Source organism: Alternaria ventricosa (genome assembly GCF_023758065.1).
Source record: "Alternaria ventricosa strain BMP 2768 chromosome Unknown scaffold_32, whole genome shotgun sequence".
NCBI classification, from domain to species: domain Eukaryota; kingdom Fungi; phylum Ascomycota; class Dothideomycetes; order Pleosporales; family Pleosporaceae; genus Alternaria; species Alternaria ventricosa.
In genome coordinates this window covers 139,704-158,564 of record NW_026055712.1, presented here as the reverse complement: position 1 = coordinate 158,564, position 18,861 = coordinate 139,704, and the positions used below count along the sequence as shown (strand labels likewise).

Below are 18,861 nucleotides of genomic sequence, written 5' to 3'. Positions count from 1 at the left end.
ATAGCAGGCAGCAAAAATGTAGTTCAAAATCGTTTTTGCCCGGGTAATATCGCGTATATTGCTGGAAAGAAGATATATGCGGAACGCAATCGTTGACGAAGACTCATTCCTGCTTCCACGTAAGTTCATGCGCTATGAACACAATGAGCGGTAAAGCCTCTCGAATCTCGGCATCTATCGCCATGTCTGTCATCATAAAGACGAGCCTGGGCGCACGTGTCTGTATCGTAGCGTCGTTCGCTGCCACCGTGGTCGCGAATATGGTCACGAACGGACTGCCATTTCTGCCGTACGGAGGGGAGGCGGCGAGATAGACGTTTTTTCTCGACGGGCGATTCCGTATGCGATCATTGGGTATTTCGTTCGTGGTTTGAGGGATGTGTGTCGAGAGCAAATGGATCTGGAGGAAGCTGAGCTCGACGCTAAGCCAGAGTTGTCTGGTTCGGACTAGCGCAGGGGCTGCCCCTCGATATCACGTGTCCCCAGCGATTCTCGAGGTCCCGAGGTTTGTCCTCACCAACCTTAATACCACGCTCAACACCATTCTCCGACCAGCCCCTTCCTAACGACAACATCGCTGGCTTGAGTTCGCCATCAGCGATGACTCAAGTTCTTATGAAGTCTTCCATGTTCGACGTGGCAGAGGAGAGCGAGGTGGTGGTCTACTTTCGATGAGTGTCGCGTTCATCCAGATCGGCAGACTCTACGCCGCGCAAGCCATGCCTCTTAGGGGCACCGCGACCCTCGGCATCCAGATTCACTCGCTGCGCAATGAATGGTTTGAGAACCTTAAGGATTCGACGAAGATAAACTTTCTCAGTCTTCCGGGATGGCGCGCCCGAACGCCGTTGGTATCGCGATCCGCCTGCATGGACCAGTAGCTCCACGTCAACCTAGGAAAAGACTGAACAGGTCTGGAGCCTACATCGACGTTAGGCTACCTACTTTGCAGGTTTCTACGTTAATGTAGGCTGTAGACCTGTTCAGCTTTTTTCTTGTATGAGGTGGCGCCGCGGGAGACCCTGATGGCGCTACACCCGCGAATTGCAACGCCGTCTTGAGGTGCAGGCCGCGCCAATGACCGATCTCGCTGAACTACGCAATTCTTGCCAGCACTGCGCATTAAATTTAGGCACAATGTCAGTTGAACTGAGGCTTATCGCTCCAATCAAACTTCATCGTATTACAATACGAACATCGCGACTTCCGAATACATGCGCCACCATCGAGCCTGTCGAAAACTGACAACTGCCTAAGATGTTTTTCCAGCTGACCTTTCTACTGCTCGAATCTCACTCTCAGTCTCTGCCTATCCACGTCAAACCGTGTCTTCCACCGTAACCGCTACCATATTCTCCTACTCCAGGTGGCATCGGCGGCAAAGAGCCTCCCATGCCGAGCCAGCCTACCGAACCCTCTTGGAACCACATGAACTGCCTTGCCAACCTTTTTCCATAAGTCCCCTTCTCCTCGTCCGTCATCGCATCCGCAGCGTCATGCAGTCGTCCGAACAACTCTTCGATATAGGCTGCGCGAGCAACTTCCGACATACCAGACATCCCTTCGCTACGCTCTCGTACAAAGATGACACCGAATCTTGCCAGCTCACCGCGCAACCTGGTAATCCAAGCCTCACGGTCAGAGGGCTTCATATCCGCTGGTATGGGCACGCCACGGAGGTACCAGTGGGGACAATTGAACGATGCACCATTACGGCCGAAGAAGTAGCCAAGAACAAGGACTAGGCCGAAGAGTAGGGTGTTTTGGATGCCAAGGTAGAGACCGACAGTAGTCGCCAGAAGACTGAACAGGCCAAAGAGAGTGTTGGGGTGCATGAGCCACCACAGGGCATCGATAAGGCGGAGATAATCCATGGCTGAAGTCAAGTCTGAATGGATGACCAAGGACGCGGGACGGTGGCTTCGACGTATAGGAAGCAGGCTTCTGCAACCGGAGGTGTAAAATTCCGTTCAGAGATCGTTCGCAAGGTAGCAGGGTAAACGCGTTCCTAGTTCAAGAGAAACAACGATGCTTTATGTTCCTGTAGGTTGTGTAGAAAGCGCCCACGATGGATGTAGTCAAGCTCTCGGACGACGACTACAGCAACGAAAGACTCGCATCCGGCAAAATCGACGAGGCCGCGAGTCTTTCTGTTTCACATTTGCGTCGCAGCGAGGCAAATTTTCTCATGTCACGCGTGCCCCTCAGACGACGCTCCTGTTTTTATTCAGAGTGATAATATGTAATGTGGAACTACACGATAGTTGAAGCTTTGTTTGACAGACCAAGCTCCTGTTTTCCATCAGCGTGACTATATATTCCCTGGTCGAGGCATCCACGTCGCACTAATCCAATATTCTGGTTCGTGATCATTAACTATACCACATCCATCACATTAGTCTAAAACAAAGATACCATCCCTTTCACTGCGCGCATCGCCTCCACCACCAATATGGCATCATCAGGTTCCAAATCGTTCCAGGATCTCCAAAAAGAATTCCTGGAAAGCGAAGCCAGACGTCCCGCGAACGACACCCTTCATTATTATCGGCAACAAAACCAAGCCATCACCACACGCCTGAGCCAGGCTCTCCACAAGTTGAGCGAGTACGACGAGCGCATTAAGGAGGCCCAAGCCAAAGAGCTCGAGCTCATTGACGCCAACGGGCGCATCCAGTTGCTGGAAGAAAACTTCAAAGAGGTCATTCGTCACATCGATCCGATGGTCAAATGGGAGTCGATGAATAAGGCTGTGCAGGACTTTGTGACTGGGGTTCTTCGCGACAACCCGTCAGCCGACGACGGACACGCAGCAGCGAGTCGTCGTGATCCAGATCTGGGACGATTCGTCCGCGTCATGTTGACCAAGACTTCGGAATACGAGCATCTTCTTGAACAACAAAATGTCGAGATCGCGAACTTGAAGCTTCAGCACGGTCGGGTCAAACCCAGGACCACGGAAATCATCGAAACGAGGGACTACAAAGACGCATGTGATCGAATGCACAACATGGGCTTTGTGATGCAGTCTATATTCGAGTACGCCTACAAGGGCTTCCACCACCGAGAAAACGTCAGTCCCGAGGAAGAAAACTACATGAAATACCTCTGCACACTGTACGCGCGTATCGCACAGGTCATAGAGTTAGGCTGGAAAGATGACAAAAAGAGGAATCTGGGAGAACGCCCTTTGCGATCCGACTTCCACACCAACCATGTTGAGTTCAACGGGGAGGACGGTATGTATTTGATGACGGTGATCGAGGTAGCGCAGGAGGTGCAGGACGATGAAAGATGCGCGGACACTTGGAAGAACCCGCATGGAATCACGGCAGGCCTGGAGGAACTGATGAAGGCCGCGCAGCTGTAACGCGACTTGGAGGGAGAGAGGTCGAGGTCGTGCATGTGAGATGATCGCGGGATTAAGTCGTTGGAGGGACCGTTCGTAGTTGATCTGGAAGCGGTAGTTGAATGATAAGAGCACCCGTGCTACTCCCATGCTCCAACCGAAAGTTGCTTCAACGCACGGTACCAGTTGTCCGCTTGCGTCTTGGACATTGCCGTTATGTAGACCCTGTCAGTGGAGTCTTTAGCCGGCAATTTATGTCGTAAGGCCACAGTGCAATCCGATTGCCATGAAACGAGCATGTCTTTTAACAGCAGCTGTGAGGGGATAGTCTTCCCTTGTTCGCTATCATCTTCCACTCGCAAGACCAGTCGCTGGTGTGATGCATCCAGTGAGGCGAGTACTTGAACCGATAGAGCGCGATCGAGGACAGGTGACTTCGAAGCATACAAGCGATGATGAGATGGTGATGCCGATAGTATCGGAAGAAGAGTCTTTGGGTCGGTATGACGTTCCATTAGGTCAACTGGGCGCGGCAACTCTGCGCAGGCCTGCCAGATTATCGATTGACTGCGAGCTTTGGGTAGCCAATCTGGTGGATCGTCTAATATCTGCCTGTGAGAAGAGGGCTTCAGTGTGATGGCAGGATCGATTGCTTGAACAGCTAATGGTGGTATGGCTTCCTTCAAGTGCTTCAGGAATTCAGCGGTTGTTTGCGCGGTCATACTCACGACACGATGGCGGCAATAAGTGGGCGGTACACGGATTTTATATGAAGTGTGAACTGTGTAGATAGCTTCACAGTGGGCAGATGGCGGAAACAAGCGTAACAGTGTCGCCCTCCAACGTTGGGATGGTTATGAGGCCGAGGTAGTTGCCCAGGCCCCGGGGTGTGCGATGCGGGAGCGCTAAGCCTGTGTTAGCTAGACATCTGCAGGGACCAATACCGGCTGTGAGCGTCACGACGCGTAACAAAGGCCCTTTCAATGGAATGCATGACCAGCTACTTACAACGAGGAAATAGTTATTAAAGCGCTTTCATCCCTGACCGTGATCATGGCATTCCCATGTGCTTTTCGACATGGTCCTCTCCCGAGCCGACGCGTTCAGAGTCGCCAGGAGGGCCACGCAGCTGACGTGCGACGCGATTGAAGATGAGCTCTTTCGACGCGACGTACTTGAGAAAGATATGCAGGATCAGTTGGAGGGTCTCGAAAGACGCAAAAATGAGTTGGAACGCAGGGTCGAAGAGAGTAATGCCCATATCATGAGACTGGAAGAGGACAACCGACAGCTAGGGCATAAACTCGGCGAACTACCCATCCAACTCGACGCAGCCAGGAACGACGCCACTAGCGAGATGAACGAGTCGTTGAAGAAAGCCCGTCAGGCACTTTTCCGTCACATCAATCCGGTCCTGCTTTACTGCCGCGTGCGGCCCAAGTTGCCCGCCCAAGGATCTGCCAACAAAGCACCGTCGCAGCCCATCTCGAAATGGAAGTGGAACGACTTCTCTATCATCAACGGAGCGGGCGAAGCCTACAGCTTCTGGCGTGTCTTTGGCCCCCATTGCCCTACTGCCAACGTCTTCGATGAACTCGAACCGATGATCCAGACCGCTTTACACGGACAGCACATCATGCTCATCACTTATGGCGAAACGCAATCCGGAAAAACTCACACTACCATAGAGCCTAACGCAGCTGATCCCTCACTTCTTGATCGCTTTGCTGCTCTCGCTTTCCCCCAATTCCAGATCTACGTCTCTTTCGTGGAGGTGTGCTGCAACACGCCCCATGATCTACTGAGACGCGAGGAAGGCAAGCTTGTAGTAGGCAACAGCGATTCTTCGCGGGCCGATGTGTTTCTGTATTCCAGCACAGGCCTCTACTTCCGCTACCAAGGAAAAGGCGGCGGATATATGACACCCACGGTGTGCGACTCCATCGAAGAACTCAAGAAGCTACGAAGTGAATCTATCCGGCGCCGCGCCAAACATCATGACAAACCTACGTCTTCTCGTGGCCCTTCCTGGCTCGAGCTTCGGGTACACGATCGCAACGACGACACGCTTAGGGGCATCCTTACCATCGTCGACCTCATGGGCGCGGAAGACTCTGCCAACCAGCTAGGTAAACACAAGAAAGAAGCAGAGACGGGTCGAACGGTCAACTACAAAGTGTCAGAGTATCTCAAGAGTCTGCGCGACCAGCATCGAGTTGCCCGACCCTCCACACTACCTGACCGTACTCCTATACGGAGAAACAACGCTCATCGTGAGCATCCCGACAACTTCATGCGTATTCTGATCCCCAGTTTCGAGGCCCAAATACTCGACTCGCCAGACCTGCCGCGCGTAGCTGTTCTGGCGCATATATACGAAGCTGCAGAACATGAGAAGCAGAACCAGACCACCATGGACGTGATGGAGGAATGGCGGACCAACCTCTTGGATGAAAAGAGGAGAGGTGGAACGCATGAAGCATGCAACGAATGCGAAGCAAAGGATAGAGAGGATGCGCTGCTGAAGCAACAGATGTATGAGTCGGAAGTGGAGAGAGAATCTTGCAGCGAGCTGGAGGATGTGCCGCGCGATGTGAAGGAAGAGAAGTCTTTGAGGGAACGCTTCGCCGAGCAGGCGAAGTAGAATCGAGTTCATCGCCGCCTTTCCCGCTTGTATGACAAAATGAGACCCGTCGTCGTATTCATACTCATTTGCAGCCGTCTGGTGTTGTAGTACTTTGGAAGTTCTCGACAGGAGGCCAGTCCTCGGATTATGTGATTCGATCGATGCCGATGATTCACTCGCTCAATGTGCACTAACAAGTCCAAATATCCAGCACCAAACTTCCTATGCTTGATAACTTCTTTTGTATGTAAACAGTGATGACAGCCCGACAAGCATAGTGGAGAAGGGCGGTACTTACAAAAGCTAACGTAATGCTTCCAGCCAGAACTCAAGACAACATCTCTCGAATACACACAACCAACTTGATCGTACCAAGGACCAGGAAAGCACGATGAACCAAACAAACTATACATCCCTAGGGAGCCAGGTGCTCCACGACGCTCACGAGCAGGGCACGCAGTTCGCATTACTCATTGACATTCTTCTTTTGGTCAATATGCTATCTTATACTTTACACCACACATCACGAACCCTCTCTTACTTCAGGATATCCCTACATGAATATCTCATACAAACCGCCAGAGGTCTGGATGTCTGGATCGATAAAAAATCAGGACTAGACAAACCGGCGGAGGGTTATGAAGACTTATCGGGGTTCAGGGGGTTGATGCTGGACATCGCCAAGAGCATGGAAGTTGTGGCGCACATAAGCAATTTTTGTTTTGTTGTTGCCAGTATCGCCTTGGGGTTTGGCATCGACGTCGACCGCAGTACTGTACGCATGTGTATACTGTGTAGCTGCATGGCTATCATGGTCTACGCAATGGTCGAAGCATCCGTGTTGCGTCGTCTCAATCTCCCGGAAGAGATACGTATTGAAGGAAGTAGGATCGAGCGCTCCATGCTTTTGCCAGCGCTTCGGCTAGACGAGCATCCAACCCACCCACAGGATGATACTTCTTCCACCACAACTTCCAAATCACAAGCCGAGACGAAAGAGAAGACGGAAGCGCAATGGATACCTGTAGAAGCGGAGTTCGGCACGGCTTGGGGCAGACGTCCTGGAGGATCGCAATGATTCGGAATTGGGCGTTACGTCAAGGAAATTGCTGAAGTTTCTCTGATTCCCGGTGTAGCTGATCATGGGTCAGAGCGATGGGGGAGAAATCGCGTAGTAGATCTACGCTATCTTACTCATCGGCAGCTCCTCATGATCTGTTACCGAGCTTGTCCGCTGTTGAGGGCATACACGACGATTACCGTTCCGAATTTCCGGAAGGGTGTTAAACCGCACAACCTACATTGACGTAGCATTCTCAATTAGTATAGCGTCAAATCAAATTACCTACTGCAACAGCTTCCCTTGATCGTACTCGTATGCCATGTGAGTTCTGGTCGTAATTGATCCGTCAGATATTGACGAACTCGGGATGTTGAAGGTTTGTCCAGCTTTCCTGGGTTCAGTCATGTGCGCCACACCATGCCCATGGCGGCGATGGGAGTATCGCAGTCGGCGTTGATAGGTATGCCAGTGAATTTCCAGGCAGCAGTGTGCTGGAACAACGTGGGCCGTGGTCGCTTCCTTCGTCACAGTACCTAGGTACCTGGCGCGCGCAAGTCGCGTAAAAGTCTTGGCACGATCAGTCGAGCTTGTGCAACCTGAACCCCACCCTTCGCTCCCACCACGGTCGCATTGCGCAATCTCTACTGTCACAACTCTTTCGAGAACACTCACGATGCCCCCAAAGAAGAACGCCGGGCTTCAACGGCACACTGCCGACATTGATGTCACAGCCGTCCCGGCGCGAAGGCAGCGCGGCCGACCACGAAAGATCATGGAGGACGCGCACGTAGCTTCGCCCAGCTCTCATCTACCCAAGCGACGTGGGCGTCCGCCCAAAGTCAGGTCATTCGAGCAATCGCCTGCTGCAGTCCCTGCAGTCCCGAAGAAGCATGATCGACCCCAGGAGAAGGCCCAAGACGACTCGTCAATTATCTTGTTAGGCTACTCCAGGCCACCGAATCCGCAGATGCAACCGGCAGAGAGCGCCCCAGAGAAACATAGTAGAGGTTTGCCAGTCATTCCAGCCCCCGCGATTCCCAAGAAGCGAGGCCGACCGCCGAAAGTTGCGCCAGAATCGGAAGCTTCACAAGCTGATTCGACTCCTCTGATACCGCGAAAACGAGGTCGTCCGCGGAAAGCCATCACCGAGAAGGAAGCCGCTGCTCCAGCCATTGCAATCGCGGCGATACCAAAGAAACGCGACCGCCCTCCAAATGTCGCTCGAGTTGAAGAACTTGGAATAACTGCGGCGGTCCCAGTATCCATAGGCGCAAAGAAGAGAGGCCGGCCTCAGAAGCTCGTCCCAGCAGGTGAACAGCCTCCGCCAGTTGTGCTAGCTCGGAAGCGCGGGCGGCCGCCCAAGGTACCGATGCAAACTGAGCAGCCGGGCGATCCAATACAGGATTTAGATCCGGTGGCAGGGGAGCCTACTGATAAGGGTGCAGTGTCTTCCATGATCATTGCTGATCCATTCTCTGACAGCGAAGATGGGCAGCCTGCGAAGCGCAGAAGAATGCATCATAGGCAGAGACCAGGCGTTGTCGAGCCTGATCCCGAAGACGAGCGGCCAAGCTGGGGTACCAGATTCGTTTATGAACTTGGAGAGCATGCTAAGATAAGCGATCAGCGCGGTTCGCCGTCACGGAAGGAGACCAATACGGGAGGTGATGAGGTGCAGGCGGATGTGGAGGTCGATGAAGATCTCGTAATGGGCGAAGATCCAATCGTGAATATTCCCGGGGGCATTCGTGCGGGGTTTGAGGACAGCGAGGACGAGACGTATCATACTCCAAAGTCGAGTGGAGTGAACCCTCGACACTACCATGAAGACTCCGTCGTCAGCTTCTTCGATCCGGACGTTGTAAATGATGGAAGCTCACAGGCCGTGATCTATGAGGATGTTGATATGGGCGCCATCGATGTTGCCGAGCAGGACGTCGATGGGATGCGACTCGCAGAAGAGGCGGGGAAGTTGTCGCAAGAAGAGGTCGTTAACCCGAGAGGCGCCCGTCGCGACCATTGGCCAAACAAAATCGAATGCGAGAAGCGTCCCATTTCCACCCCGCAAAGATCCCGCGAAATTCCAGAGACTCAAGAAGAACAGATATCGCCTAGAAACATCCACCAGCTTGCGGAGGTCAGCCAAACTGTGCCAGATACAGCGCGAACAGCGCAAACCGCCACGACCAGCGTCCAAGCAAATTCAATGCCCTCACAAACCTTGGTAAACGACATCGACCGCCAGACTGCTTTTTTGTCAGTCCCAACGGCACCGCTCCATCCAGTATACTTAAGATCTCCGCAGTACCTCCAGATCGCCGTACCAGACATCGATGCCGCAGCTCATCGGGGTACGCTGATCGGGCCTTTGGTTGTTCAGCACGACGAGTCTCGATATCGCATTACAGTGCATGTAGTGCGAGAGAAGAGACCTGATATCGCGTAGTCGTGGCATGGTAGAAGGGGTGCTTGTGGTTCAGAGAGGGGGACAATGGTGCGATTGAATATGACGGGCTAGTTGCGGGACTGGCATTGAGGGTTTCGGGTCGCGGAGGAAGAGTGGATCCTTAGTATCGAAGACAAAGTCGAAAGGGTTGGAGAAAGGTCAATCGGGATATCGGATCCGGCCGCTGGAAGATGAGTATCGGATGTCGTACGCTCTTCGTTTAGAATAGAGAGACCTATAAAACACGAGAATATGGGTGCATCCAATTTCCTCCCTTATTGCATATGTGAAGGATGAAGTGACAGTGGGTGAAGAGAACCCGTCTGTGGGTACCTCTAGAAAGGAGCGAGACATCCTGAAAACCGGAGGTTTCCACCAACAAATTCCTGCACTCACTCGCCATCGCACCGAAGTGTGAGACATAAGAACACAGTCTCAGAAGATGAACATCCAGCCAGGGGCGGTATCCCGCGACCAGATACTCCCCGGCGTGCCAACTTCTGTCTCCACGTTGCGCCTCGCCCTCATGTGCCTACGCACTTCAATCTCGACGGGCCTCAGTATCAGAGCAACGGCATCATGATGCTCAGCGTATCAATCGCGCGGTATCGGTCGCGTTCGTGGTCCTTAGCCGGGGACTCGAGCTGCGCTGCGTGCAAGTATTGGAAGAGGGTACTAAAAGAACAGTCAGCATCAATCGTCTGGTAATGGGCGAGGATTTCCTCACGGTATTGGGCGGACCTCCAATATTGCGGGCACCCTACGAGCTAAGGACTGATGCTCGCGCCTGAACAGCGGGAGGTGCGACCGCGCAAGGACGGTGTGTCGCATGGCTGTCTCCGGTTGCGCCACCACCGCCAGATCGTACCATGTCCGGATTCTGCGCGACTGGGGTTTATCGCTCGTATGTCTTCCATCTCGTCGCACCCATGGTGTGTTACTAGCACGTCTCCTTGCTGTATGCACCCCTCTTCATCGGCGCATCTCCATGTCCAAGCCAACAAGTGTCTTGTGCCATCCAAAAGGCCTTGCGCCCCTGCTCATATGACTTCGCTCGCAACTCCAGGCAGTCCGACAACTTCGAGCATGCTGCCTGTCGTGTTCCACCACCAGCTACAATCGAGGAAGTATGTCCCAGGGCATTGCGGCCGAAAGCAGATGTTCACGCGGTAACGTTGCGCCATAGCTCCGGCTCATGTGTGCGTTCATGCGTAGCCCAATGCGGCTGAGGGGTATGGGACTCTCGCAAGGTGTGTCGGTGTGTATCGCTCGCGCAGGGCTTCGTTGCGAAGGGGCCGGAGGGCATGGCGTCGGGTCTTCATGGCGCGATAACATCAGGCGCGCGGTGGATGGAGATGTTCTCGTCAAGTTACAGCATGCGGTGTCTCGAGTGGTCTTCGAGTGAGTGAGGATGTTGTATGAGGGGTGCTGGGTTCGACGATGCGAAGGATGCCTCGAATGGGGGCTTGCATGCTGTCATTCCCAGCATCGCTTGAGGTGGCTACTGACCCGTCATGCGGATTGCGGACGTCATGTAGACATTGACCGGGCAAGACGTAAGGTTTTTGGAAAAGAAGGCCAGTTCTGTTGTGTCAGGGAAGACTCGTTGGCGTGGCTGGAGTAGTTGACGATGACGATGACGATGATGCCGTCTGAGGGACGCTAGATTTGGGGATCCTTGGCGCGGGAGCTGTCATGTCTGGTGACGCCGGTGGTGACAGCGAACGCCATGCAAATATCACCCGGGCGGAATTGGTGTACATGATACACAGGAGAGTTCAAACTGTCTAGAAGCCACTCCAAATGGCGTAGTATTCCGTCGCAGACCGCCCTGATGTTCCCCCAATATGGTGTCTTCTGACTGTGAGAGAAGAACAAGGGAATTGCGACGATGTGACGGCGATGTCAGATATCGGATGTGAATACTTGCATGATGGTATGAACGAGCGCTAAATTTGGGGCGGCCGGAAGCCATTTGATTGTGGTAGTGCGTATGCTCATGCCCTAGTCAGCATCATGGCGCATCTGATGTTCATTCCCAGCTTAGCCCTTCTACACAAAGCAGCCTTCCTCCGCACGCGATCTAATGTAGCCACTTGACCCAACCCAATCTCCAGATCCTCCTGTGCTCGTCTGTCCATGCCCACGTTCATGCGAAAGTCCGATTGGGTGGAATGCCCGACGATCGTTTCACACCAGGAGCTGCCGCCCGTGACGGCCCTCTCCCACATCCGGTCGTACCACATCCGCGTTCCGTTGTATATAAGAATGTGTTCTTCGTCGCAGCCTCATCGTTTATATCATTTGGGGCTGTTGGCCATATACGTGGACAGAGAGTACGTGTACGGAAGCGTTCGGTGAATATCGCGCGGTATCGACTGCGTTTGAGTGGGGAGAAGACCGCAGGTATTATGTGAACAGCCTTATTACGCATTAGCTCGTGGAATGGTAAGAGGGATAAACAGAAGTGTACCGGTCACTGAGCCTCACATCTTCGCTTCTCCGCCGTAGATCTTGGCTTGACCATGGCTTGGGTGAAGCCCCACTGCTGTAGCTGTTGGTGGACAGGCGCGCTCCTAATTGGCCGATGTGAATGGGGTGGTCCAGCGTAATTTATTTGCGTTCAAGTGTCTGGCACCAAGGCTGCATGTAGTTGTGGCGGTTCATCTTGAAGATGTGGCATCGGATGCAGTTGGCGCGATTACCGGCGCGGCGCGAGGCCGGTAGGAGGCCTGCTGTGTGTTCGACGACTGGAAGAAGAGGTCGGGCTGAGAAGGTGAGTTGCACAGCGCCTCCTCATTTCCCCTTTTCACTATGCCATCCAGAGGTAGGTACGCCATCGGCATAACCTGATCAGGTGAAGAAGTCGCGCTTAAGGTGGGTCGCGGCGTTGGCTTGTGTATCTTCAGCCGGTGTCGATGTCGTGGGCGAGGAGGTGATCCGGTCTTGATTTTATACCTGCTCCTAGGCAGGTCCGATTGGAAGAAGCGTACTGGAGCAACGAAGGCATCTGAATGGGCGGGACCTTCGTCTTTTCATCGCGGTGGTGATTCTTCGCTGGCCGGATTTGCCAAGGTCAAGAGGATGAGGTCAGCAATAATGAGGGCTACAGAAGATAGCGACAAAAAGGTTGGTACCGCGCGCGTAGGCAATGGCTGCTGTGGAGTGGAGTGGTAGAGATACCATGGTGAATGGGTGAAGGGACAGAACACAGGCGGCGTTGTTATCGCCGGGCGGGTGGGCGATGTTAACTCCGGGCGCCCTCACCATCAGCCTGCGCTGGCTCGGTACACCATCCACGACCTCGCGAGAATTCAGCTGCGCATCGCTTTTGCGGTGTCGCAATAGCTGAGTTGGCATCGCATTGGAGCTGCCATCACGTGCAGCCACCTCTTGCAAGACGCCGCCCAGAATGCGGCTCCGGGAGTTGAGGCCCGCGATGTGCTGTGCGACCTTCCGTATTGGCCGTATAGTTTCGTTAAGGGTCGCCCTTTGACAACAGACACGCAGACTCTCAACCACGCCGCTGTGGAGCCCCGACGCTCTCCATGCACGCCACGACTGCACATTCCTGATACCCAGACTCCTGCACTCTGCGCATATGTGCTGCTTCGGTCGCAAGCGCTCTGCGACTACCAAAGACAGACCACGGTACCAAACATGCGCTTCGTCGGCCTTCGCCCTGACTGACAGCTCCAGGACCGCGTCGTCCACCGCAGACTGCAATGTACGCCTCGACACCCCGAAATCCGGCCAGCCCAATCCATCCTTCTCGACCGAATCACACCTCACCGACACGCCGGAGCAAATTATAGAACGGGTGGGCGGCCGGCTTGTCATCCCATACCCCGAACAGGACGGCTGGCATGAAGGACTGGATTGGCGCGACAAACGAGACACGGAAGATCTGGTGACTCCTGACTATCAGAGAGACCTGGGGGCGGACTGGGACAAGGAGTATGAAGCCCTGGCTGGATACAGAGAGCCGGAACGACAGCCATCAGGCGGCAAGAAGACGCCGCCGACGGACAGCCTTGCGACGCTCAACCCGCCCGGACGCGCTGAAGGGAGCCAGAGTATCCGGCTAGGGGCAACAGTGAGATGTCTCGTCCCCTCTTGATCTTGCATCCAAGTTGACCATCTCTTTCCAGCCAGGGCACCAGCTCGCGCCCTCCGCCTTCGGCGCATCGACCGCACACTTCAGTCATGACTCGAGCATGACCACGGCGACATCAGCTCAACACAGAACGGGCTGAGGTATGATGCGCACGGGGAGAGGTTTTGGCGCAGCGTGCGCTCGATCAGGGCATCCGCTTCATGGTTTTGTTCTCGTAGAATACTGCAGTAGAGGAGCGGATCTATAGACGTGGCAGTGTCAAGAATGCAAAGTTTAGAGGGATCAAGGCAGTAATGGGCTCACGGGTATATCTCGGGGCTATCGAAATCTGTTCTTCACGCGGCGCTTCGTTACCACAACGGGTTACAGTGCGATGCAGAGCATCCTGAATAGGTACGCGGACCGATCCGGGGTTGCGGGACTCTTCTCGCTCGCGCAGGCTGCAGTAGTGTAACTGGTGGCATCTTGTGTTGCTCGTCGTCCAATCCTCGCTCGTGATGTCAGCATTTTGGGTGGGTGCGGCCACGGTAGATCCACGTGGCTTCCAAGGTTGGATCTTCAAGCCTCACGTCATCACTCAACTGCACCTCATCACAGCTTCATTCAGTCTCCTGTCTTCTGCGTATCGTGCCACACTCAATATCACAGCACACGTCGGTAACACGGGTAGCTGGCCTTTTAGATGTTTGTGTCGAGGTGGTGGAATCGGGTGCCATGCCACCAGCCACTGCCTACAAATGGCTACAGAAGTTATCCGAGCAGATTTACCTGGGCAGAAACGTCGCGAGTACCAAGCTGAGAGGATATGAGCTCATCACCGGCACGAAGAGGTCTGTTTAGCGAGCTTTGGTACATACTGATCGCCGTCGGCCGGCATTTTGGCTGGCTGGCTGAGTAGGTGCATACATTCCATCGGCCATCGAAACTCTCGAAACTACAGGAGTGCCACACACGCCCGACCCATGAGGCTTGCTCATTCGCTAGACTGCGTGCCCTTTCTCATCAGCTAGGAGCTTCACAACAGCCGTATAGCGCGATAACGAAGTACACGGGCCTCTAGTTCGGACATCTGATTCATCATGCCTGAAGGATCTCAAGGCCCCCACAGTATTCGCATCTTCCTTACGGCTTGCCACCAGCGGCTTGTGCAAAATATCATCGATATAGCTCGGACCACATGCTAATATCATCGTCATTTGCATGCCAAACCAGAACCTGGTGAGAGAGAAGCTGAGTCTGGACATCTTGGAAGCCGCTCGCTCATGAGTACAAGTACTGTCTTCTTGTTGACAACATCAGGGGCTTTGCGCAGCTTATTGCCGCCCTCTTCATAACATGCATCGTCATTCTGACTGCATCTTCCAGTGGCGATGAGCTGAGCAGGAACATCGAGCTCAGAACGATGGAGAATTTCCTAAGTACCATAACAGGGAACTCTGCAGGTGTTATCATGTGCAGTCTTTCTTCTCGAAACTCTATCTTCTTGGCCTGGAACTATAGCTGTCGAATCTGGCGAATGCTACCTGAGTGTTGCTTCACTCAACTCGCCCGATCTGGTTAATCGTTTGCGCCAACACGAGCCACATTACACGCTCGTCTACTAAATTGCAAGACCACTGAACAAATCTCATCCTCCGGCGTCGCATCTTCGTTGGTATCAGATTTGCCAGACGGTCAATACTCATAGAAGATAGCACTGCACTTCCCCGACTTAGTTCCCAAACCGCGACATTCTATCCGCCCGTCGCGCCGACCAATATCTTCGTACGTTCATCCAATCTACCCCACACTTCCGACTCACCCACTCACAGTATTACAGACAAACTGATCGCATCAACAGACAGCGGTGACCGTCTCCTCGATCTTCTCCCTCTTCGTTCGTCATCGTCACCATATTCTTCGCCATGTCAGCCAACACCACCCCGAAGCGCGCCGCCAAAACCGCGAAACCCCTCCTACCCGCCCCTTCTTCGCCCCTGAGCCTCGCCGCGTCCCCCTCCTCCAGTCCAACCAAGATGACCTGGGACGCCGCCAACGACCGCAAGCTCTTCCTCCTCATCTTCGGCCGCACCGTCACCCCCGCCGAATACCCGCAACTATCCAAGGTCTTCCCTGGCTCCAGCGTCGGTAGTATCAGGAACCGCATCACCGCTCTTCGCGCTGAGGCGCGCAAGATGCAGGAGGGCTTGGGTTATGAGGTAGGCGCCGGCGCGGCGGCCAAGAAGGTCGCTGCTGCAACCCCCAAGAAGCGAGGTGCAGTGGTGGTCAAGAGGGAGGCGGACGCCATGGATATGGATGAGGAAGACGAAGATGAGGATATCGTCCGTGACCCGAGCAAGAGGATCAAGGCCGCTGTGCGCAAGCCACAGGCTAAGAAGGACGGTAACTCTAGGAAGAAGGGTCGTGGAGGCGCCGGTTCTAGTATTCTTCACCATGGATCGTCTGACAGCGAGGATGAACTTGCTTTGACGGGTGAGGACAAGGTCAAGCGCAGGCCTGTGCCCGCTGGCGTCCCGTACATGGTAGTCGGAGAGTCGGTCATCAGAGATCCCAGGACTGGCGATGTCATCGTTGATGACGAGGATGATGAGGATGAAGTCTAGCTATGTACTGACGCAGATCGAACATGCGCTCCTGGGTACTGATGAGAAGGAGGAGGTGGAATACATGGCGGGTAATGAAACAGATGCTTCCACGCAAGTCACCTCATCGTAGCTTACTATAGCACTGCTTTCCAAATACATCATCTGTTTCATGTGGTATCATCTCTTGAACTATCCGTCTGACACCTGTCAATCTTCTCTGCAGCTCTATCACACGTCTTCACACAAAAGAGGTTTTGCCGAATACAACTGCGTCGGGGGGTGTTCAAGACGATAGGAACCTTGTACGTATGCTCATGGGCTCATGCATCAGAATGAGAGGTCGTGGTATTATCGTGGTCATTTCGTTCATTATCTATCGTTCATCAGAGGGCTGCGCCCGGGGTATCAAGTCTAGTCTATGGAAGAATATGCGAAGGCCGCTTTCGTGGCGAGCCAGTCGCGGGGTGTCTATTCTCTTAGCTTCTTGATCACAACACTTGGAGAGGCTGCGCGCTGGTGGGCATGGGCAAAGGCCCAGTCCACGTTCTCCTCTCCGGTTGTTGAACGCTTCCTCTTGGTACTGCCGTGTGTATCCTGCGTGCTAACCGACGTTGCTTCATTATCACCAGTACTATCGTCATCTTGTTCCGGACTGGATGAGTCATCGGAGTCAACGATCTCGACATCCTCTTCAGGGAGGAGCTTGGCAGCTTGTTGCACTTTCAGCGCATTCTCCGCCTCCACCGTAACGTCATGCAGCTCTTGATGAGTGATGTCCAGGTCCAGGTTGCTGAGATCAACTCCATCCGACCGCACAAAATCGGCTAATGTTAACGGAATTCGAGAGTTCGCGTTCACGACACCACTGGCGTCCTTGAACGCTACGGGATCCGGGCTACCATTGGCTACTGACAGCTTCTTGCCATCCATTCTCCGGCGGAATATATGATAGGTACACCATCGAGTGATACTGTCATCGACTTGCCGCTTTGCGAGATCGCGATATTCGATGTCGATACCCACCATGGTTCGGACTTTACCCTTGGACCTGAGGATGTAGCTCTTGGATATTCCGCGAAATTCCAGTACGCCCCTCTGGCTGTCGGCAATTTCGGCCATGAATGGAGGTGGCCACAAGCCTACAACCCCCATAGCAACGTCAGGTTCGCGTTCTGAGCCAGTGTCGAAGTCGGTTACTGGTTGACCATGGTCCTCGAATTGTTCCAAGACGAAACCTGGCGGAAGCTCTGTTGCACGGGCTCCGTGAAATGCTTCCAGCTTTTTCTCTAGTAGCTTCCTGAATCCGACTTTGATCTTCTCGTGGAGCACACCGGCGGGCATCTTGACTTCGAATGTGCTTTCGTCGGCGTCGTAGTGATAGTGCAGTTTATCGCCTGCCCACGCTCTGGTTTCACTGCTGATGATATCGCCTTTCAAGAAGATCTCATCTTTCAGTGCACACCAATCTTCGAGCGCGACAGTGAATTTTCGATTGCCCGCTGTGCGGTCTGCCTTTCCCTTGCTGAGACGATGGATAAGTTTGTAGATCTTGTCCAACTCTGTCTTGCGCACGATGTCGGGAGGAGACGATTTGGGCGAAGGATACACCTCAGGGGACCCGACAGAGTCCGCCCGAGGCCAGGAGGACGGAAGAGATGTTGTAAAAGAGGGACAGAGAGACGAGCGCTCGCTATCGCTAGAGGTGCGCATAGTAGAGTGCATGGTGGGGTATCGCGCGGAGGAAGTGCGAATTTGCGGTATATAGTCGGTTGTGCGATGCGTACTAGCCGTAATAGTGCATATGTAGTGAAAGGCAGCAATGTTCATGGGTGGCGTTTTGTACTTGAGCGGCTAGCGCGAGCGTGCTTGGCGTCAACAATCCCGCCCTGTATTCACTGAGCGTCGCACCCACCTTATGCGAAAATAAAAATAAAATCGTACTGTGCGGTCTACATTAGGACGAGACTAAAAGTTTCACCAACTCTTGAGACAATGTAGCCTTGCCAGCTCTGCAGGTTGCGTTCAGCTTTTGAAGTTATTTGGATTTGTGTACTGGCAACCATGAAATCAACAGGATGGCGAGCACCAAAAGATGTAGATTGAAGCCTAGCCTTACCATTCAGTCGCCACACTTCCTATTCGATCTCCTCAAATGCAGCACAATGTATGGAAGCGTCGCACACTACACCATCGCAGAGATGCGGAAGAAACAATGTTTCCATGAAGAATGTGACATACCTGGGTAGCCTAACACGCCATCTTTACACCTGTCCCAAAAGATATTTCGGCAGTGATATTGCTGCAAGATCCCACTCCAAATCGCGCGGAAATAGTACAGATCACAATAAGACGAGAAGAGGGCAAGCCTCTTTGAACAGTGGCGTTACGACAGATAGCATGTCAGGAGTTGTTCCAGCTGTCAGGACGGACTCTCGTAGTCACGCATTGAGCCAGAGTACAGCGACAATGACTAGTGCTGCGTGAACCCATGATTTCACCCAAGAAACCTGATCACATCATATAGGGCATCGCAGTAAGAGACTGCCGCTCAAGTATTATAGTATTCATCTGTCGTCTTCAAGCCGCGCGTTTCTATATCGAGAACACAAATTTTCCACCGAACCATGACACCCGCCAGGATTAACATCAGTCTTGCCGACAGAGAGAGTCTTGGA

The 18,861-nt window shown here is 53.5% G+C and overlaps 5 protein-coding genes across 5 annotated transcripts; 4 read left to right on the top strand and 1 right to left on the bottom strand.

The window, feature by feature from the left end:
* Positions 1–2,452: 2,452 nt before the first annotated feature.
* On the top strand, positions 2,453–3,370 carry J4E93_010569 (uncharacterized protein; the record flags this gene model as incomplete). The annotated part of the gene is made up of 1 exon (XM_049348447.1): positions 2,453–3,370. One exon carries the CDS (start codon positions 2,453–2,455, stop codon positions 3,368–3,370), a length of 918 nt encoding a protein of 305 aa, XP_049194399.1.
* Positions 3,371–4,427: 1,057 nt separating this feature from the next.
* J4E93_010568 (uncharacterized protein) lies at positions 4,428–5,993 on the top strand (the record flags this gene model as incomplete). Its single annotated transcript, XM_049348446.1, has 1 exon — positions 4,428–5,993. The coding sequence occupies one exon, from the start codon at positions 4,428–4,430 to the stop codon at positions 5,991–5,993; it is 1,566 nt and encodes a 521-aa protein (XP_049194398.1).
* Positions 5,994–7,711: 1,718 nt separating this feature from the next.
* On the top strand, positions 7,712–9,484 carry J4E93_010567 (uncharacterized protein; the record flags this gene model as incomplete). The annotated part of the gene is made up of 1 exon (XM_049348445.1): positions 7,712–9,484. One exon carries the CDS (start codon positions 7,712–7,714, stop codon positions 9,482–9,484), a length of 1,773 nt encoding a protein of 590 aa, XP_049194397.1.
* Positions 9,485–15,505: 6,021 nt separating this feature from the next.
* On the top strand, positions 15,506–16,204 carry J4E93_010566 (uncharacterized protein; the record flags this gene model as incomplete). Its single annotated transcript, XM_049348444.1, has 1 exon — positions 15,506–16,204. One exon carries the CDS (start codon positions 15,506–15,508, stop codon positions 16,202–16,204), a length of 699 nt encoding a protein of 232 aa, XP_049194396.1.
* A 450-nt stretch (positions 16,205–16,654) lies between these two features.
* On the bottom strand, positions 16,655–17,908 carry J4E93_010565 (uncharacterized protein; the record flags this gene model as incomplete). The annotated part of the gene is made up of 1 exon (XM_049348443.1): positions 16,655–17,908. One exon carries the CDS (start codon positions 17,906–17,908, stop codon positions 16,655–16,657), a length of 1,254 nt encoding a protein of 417 aa, XP_049194395.1.
* Between the last annotated feature and the right edge of the window lie 953 nt (positions 17,909–18,861).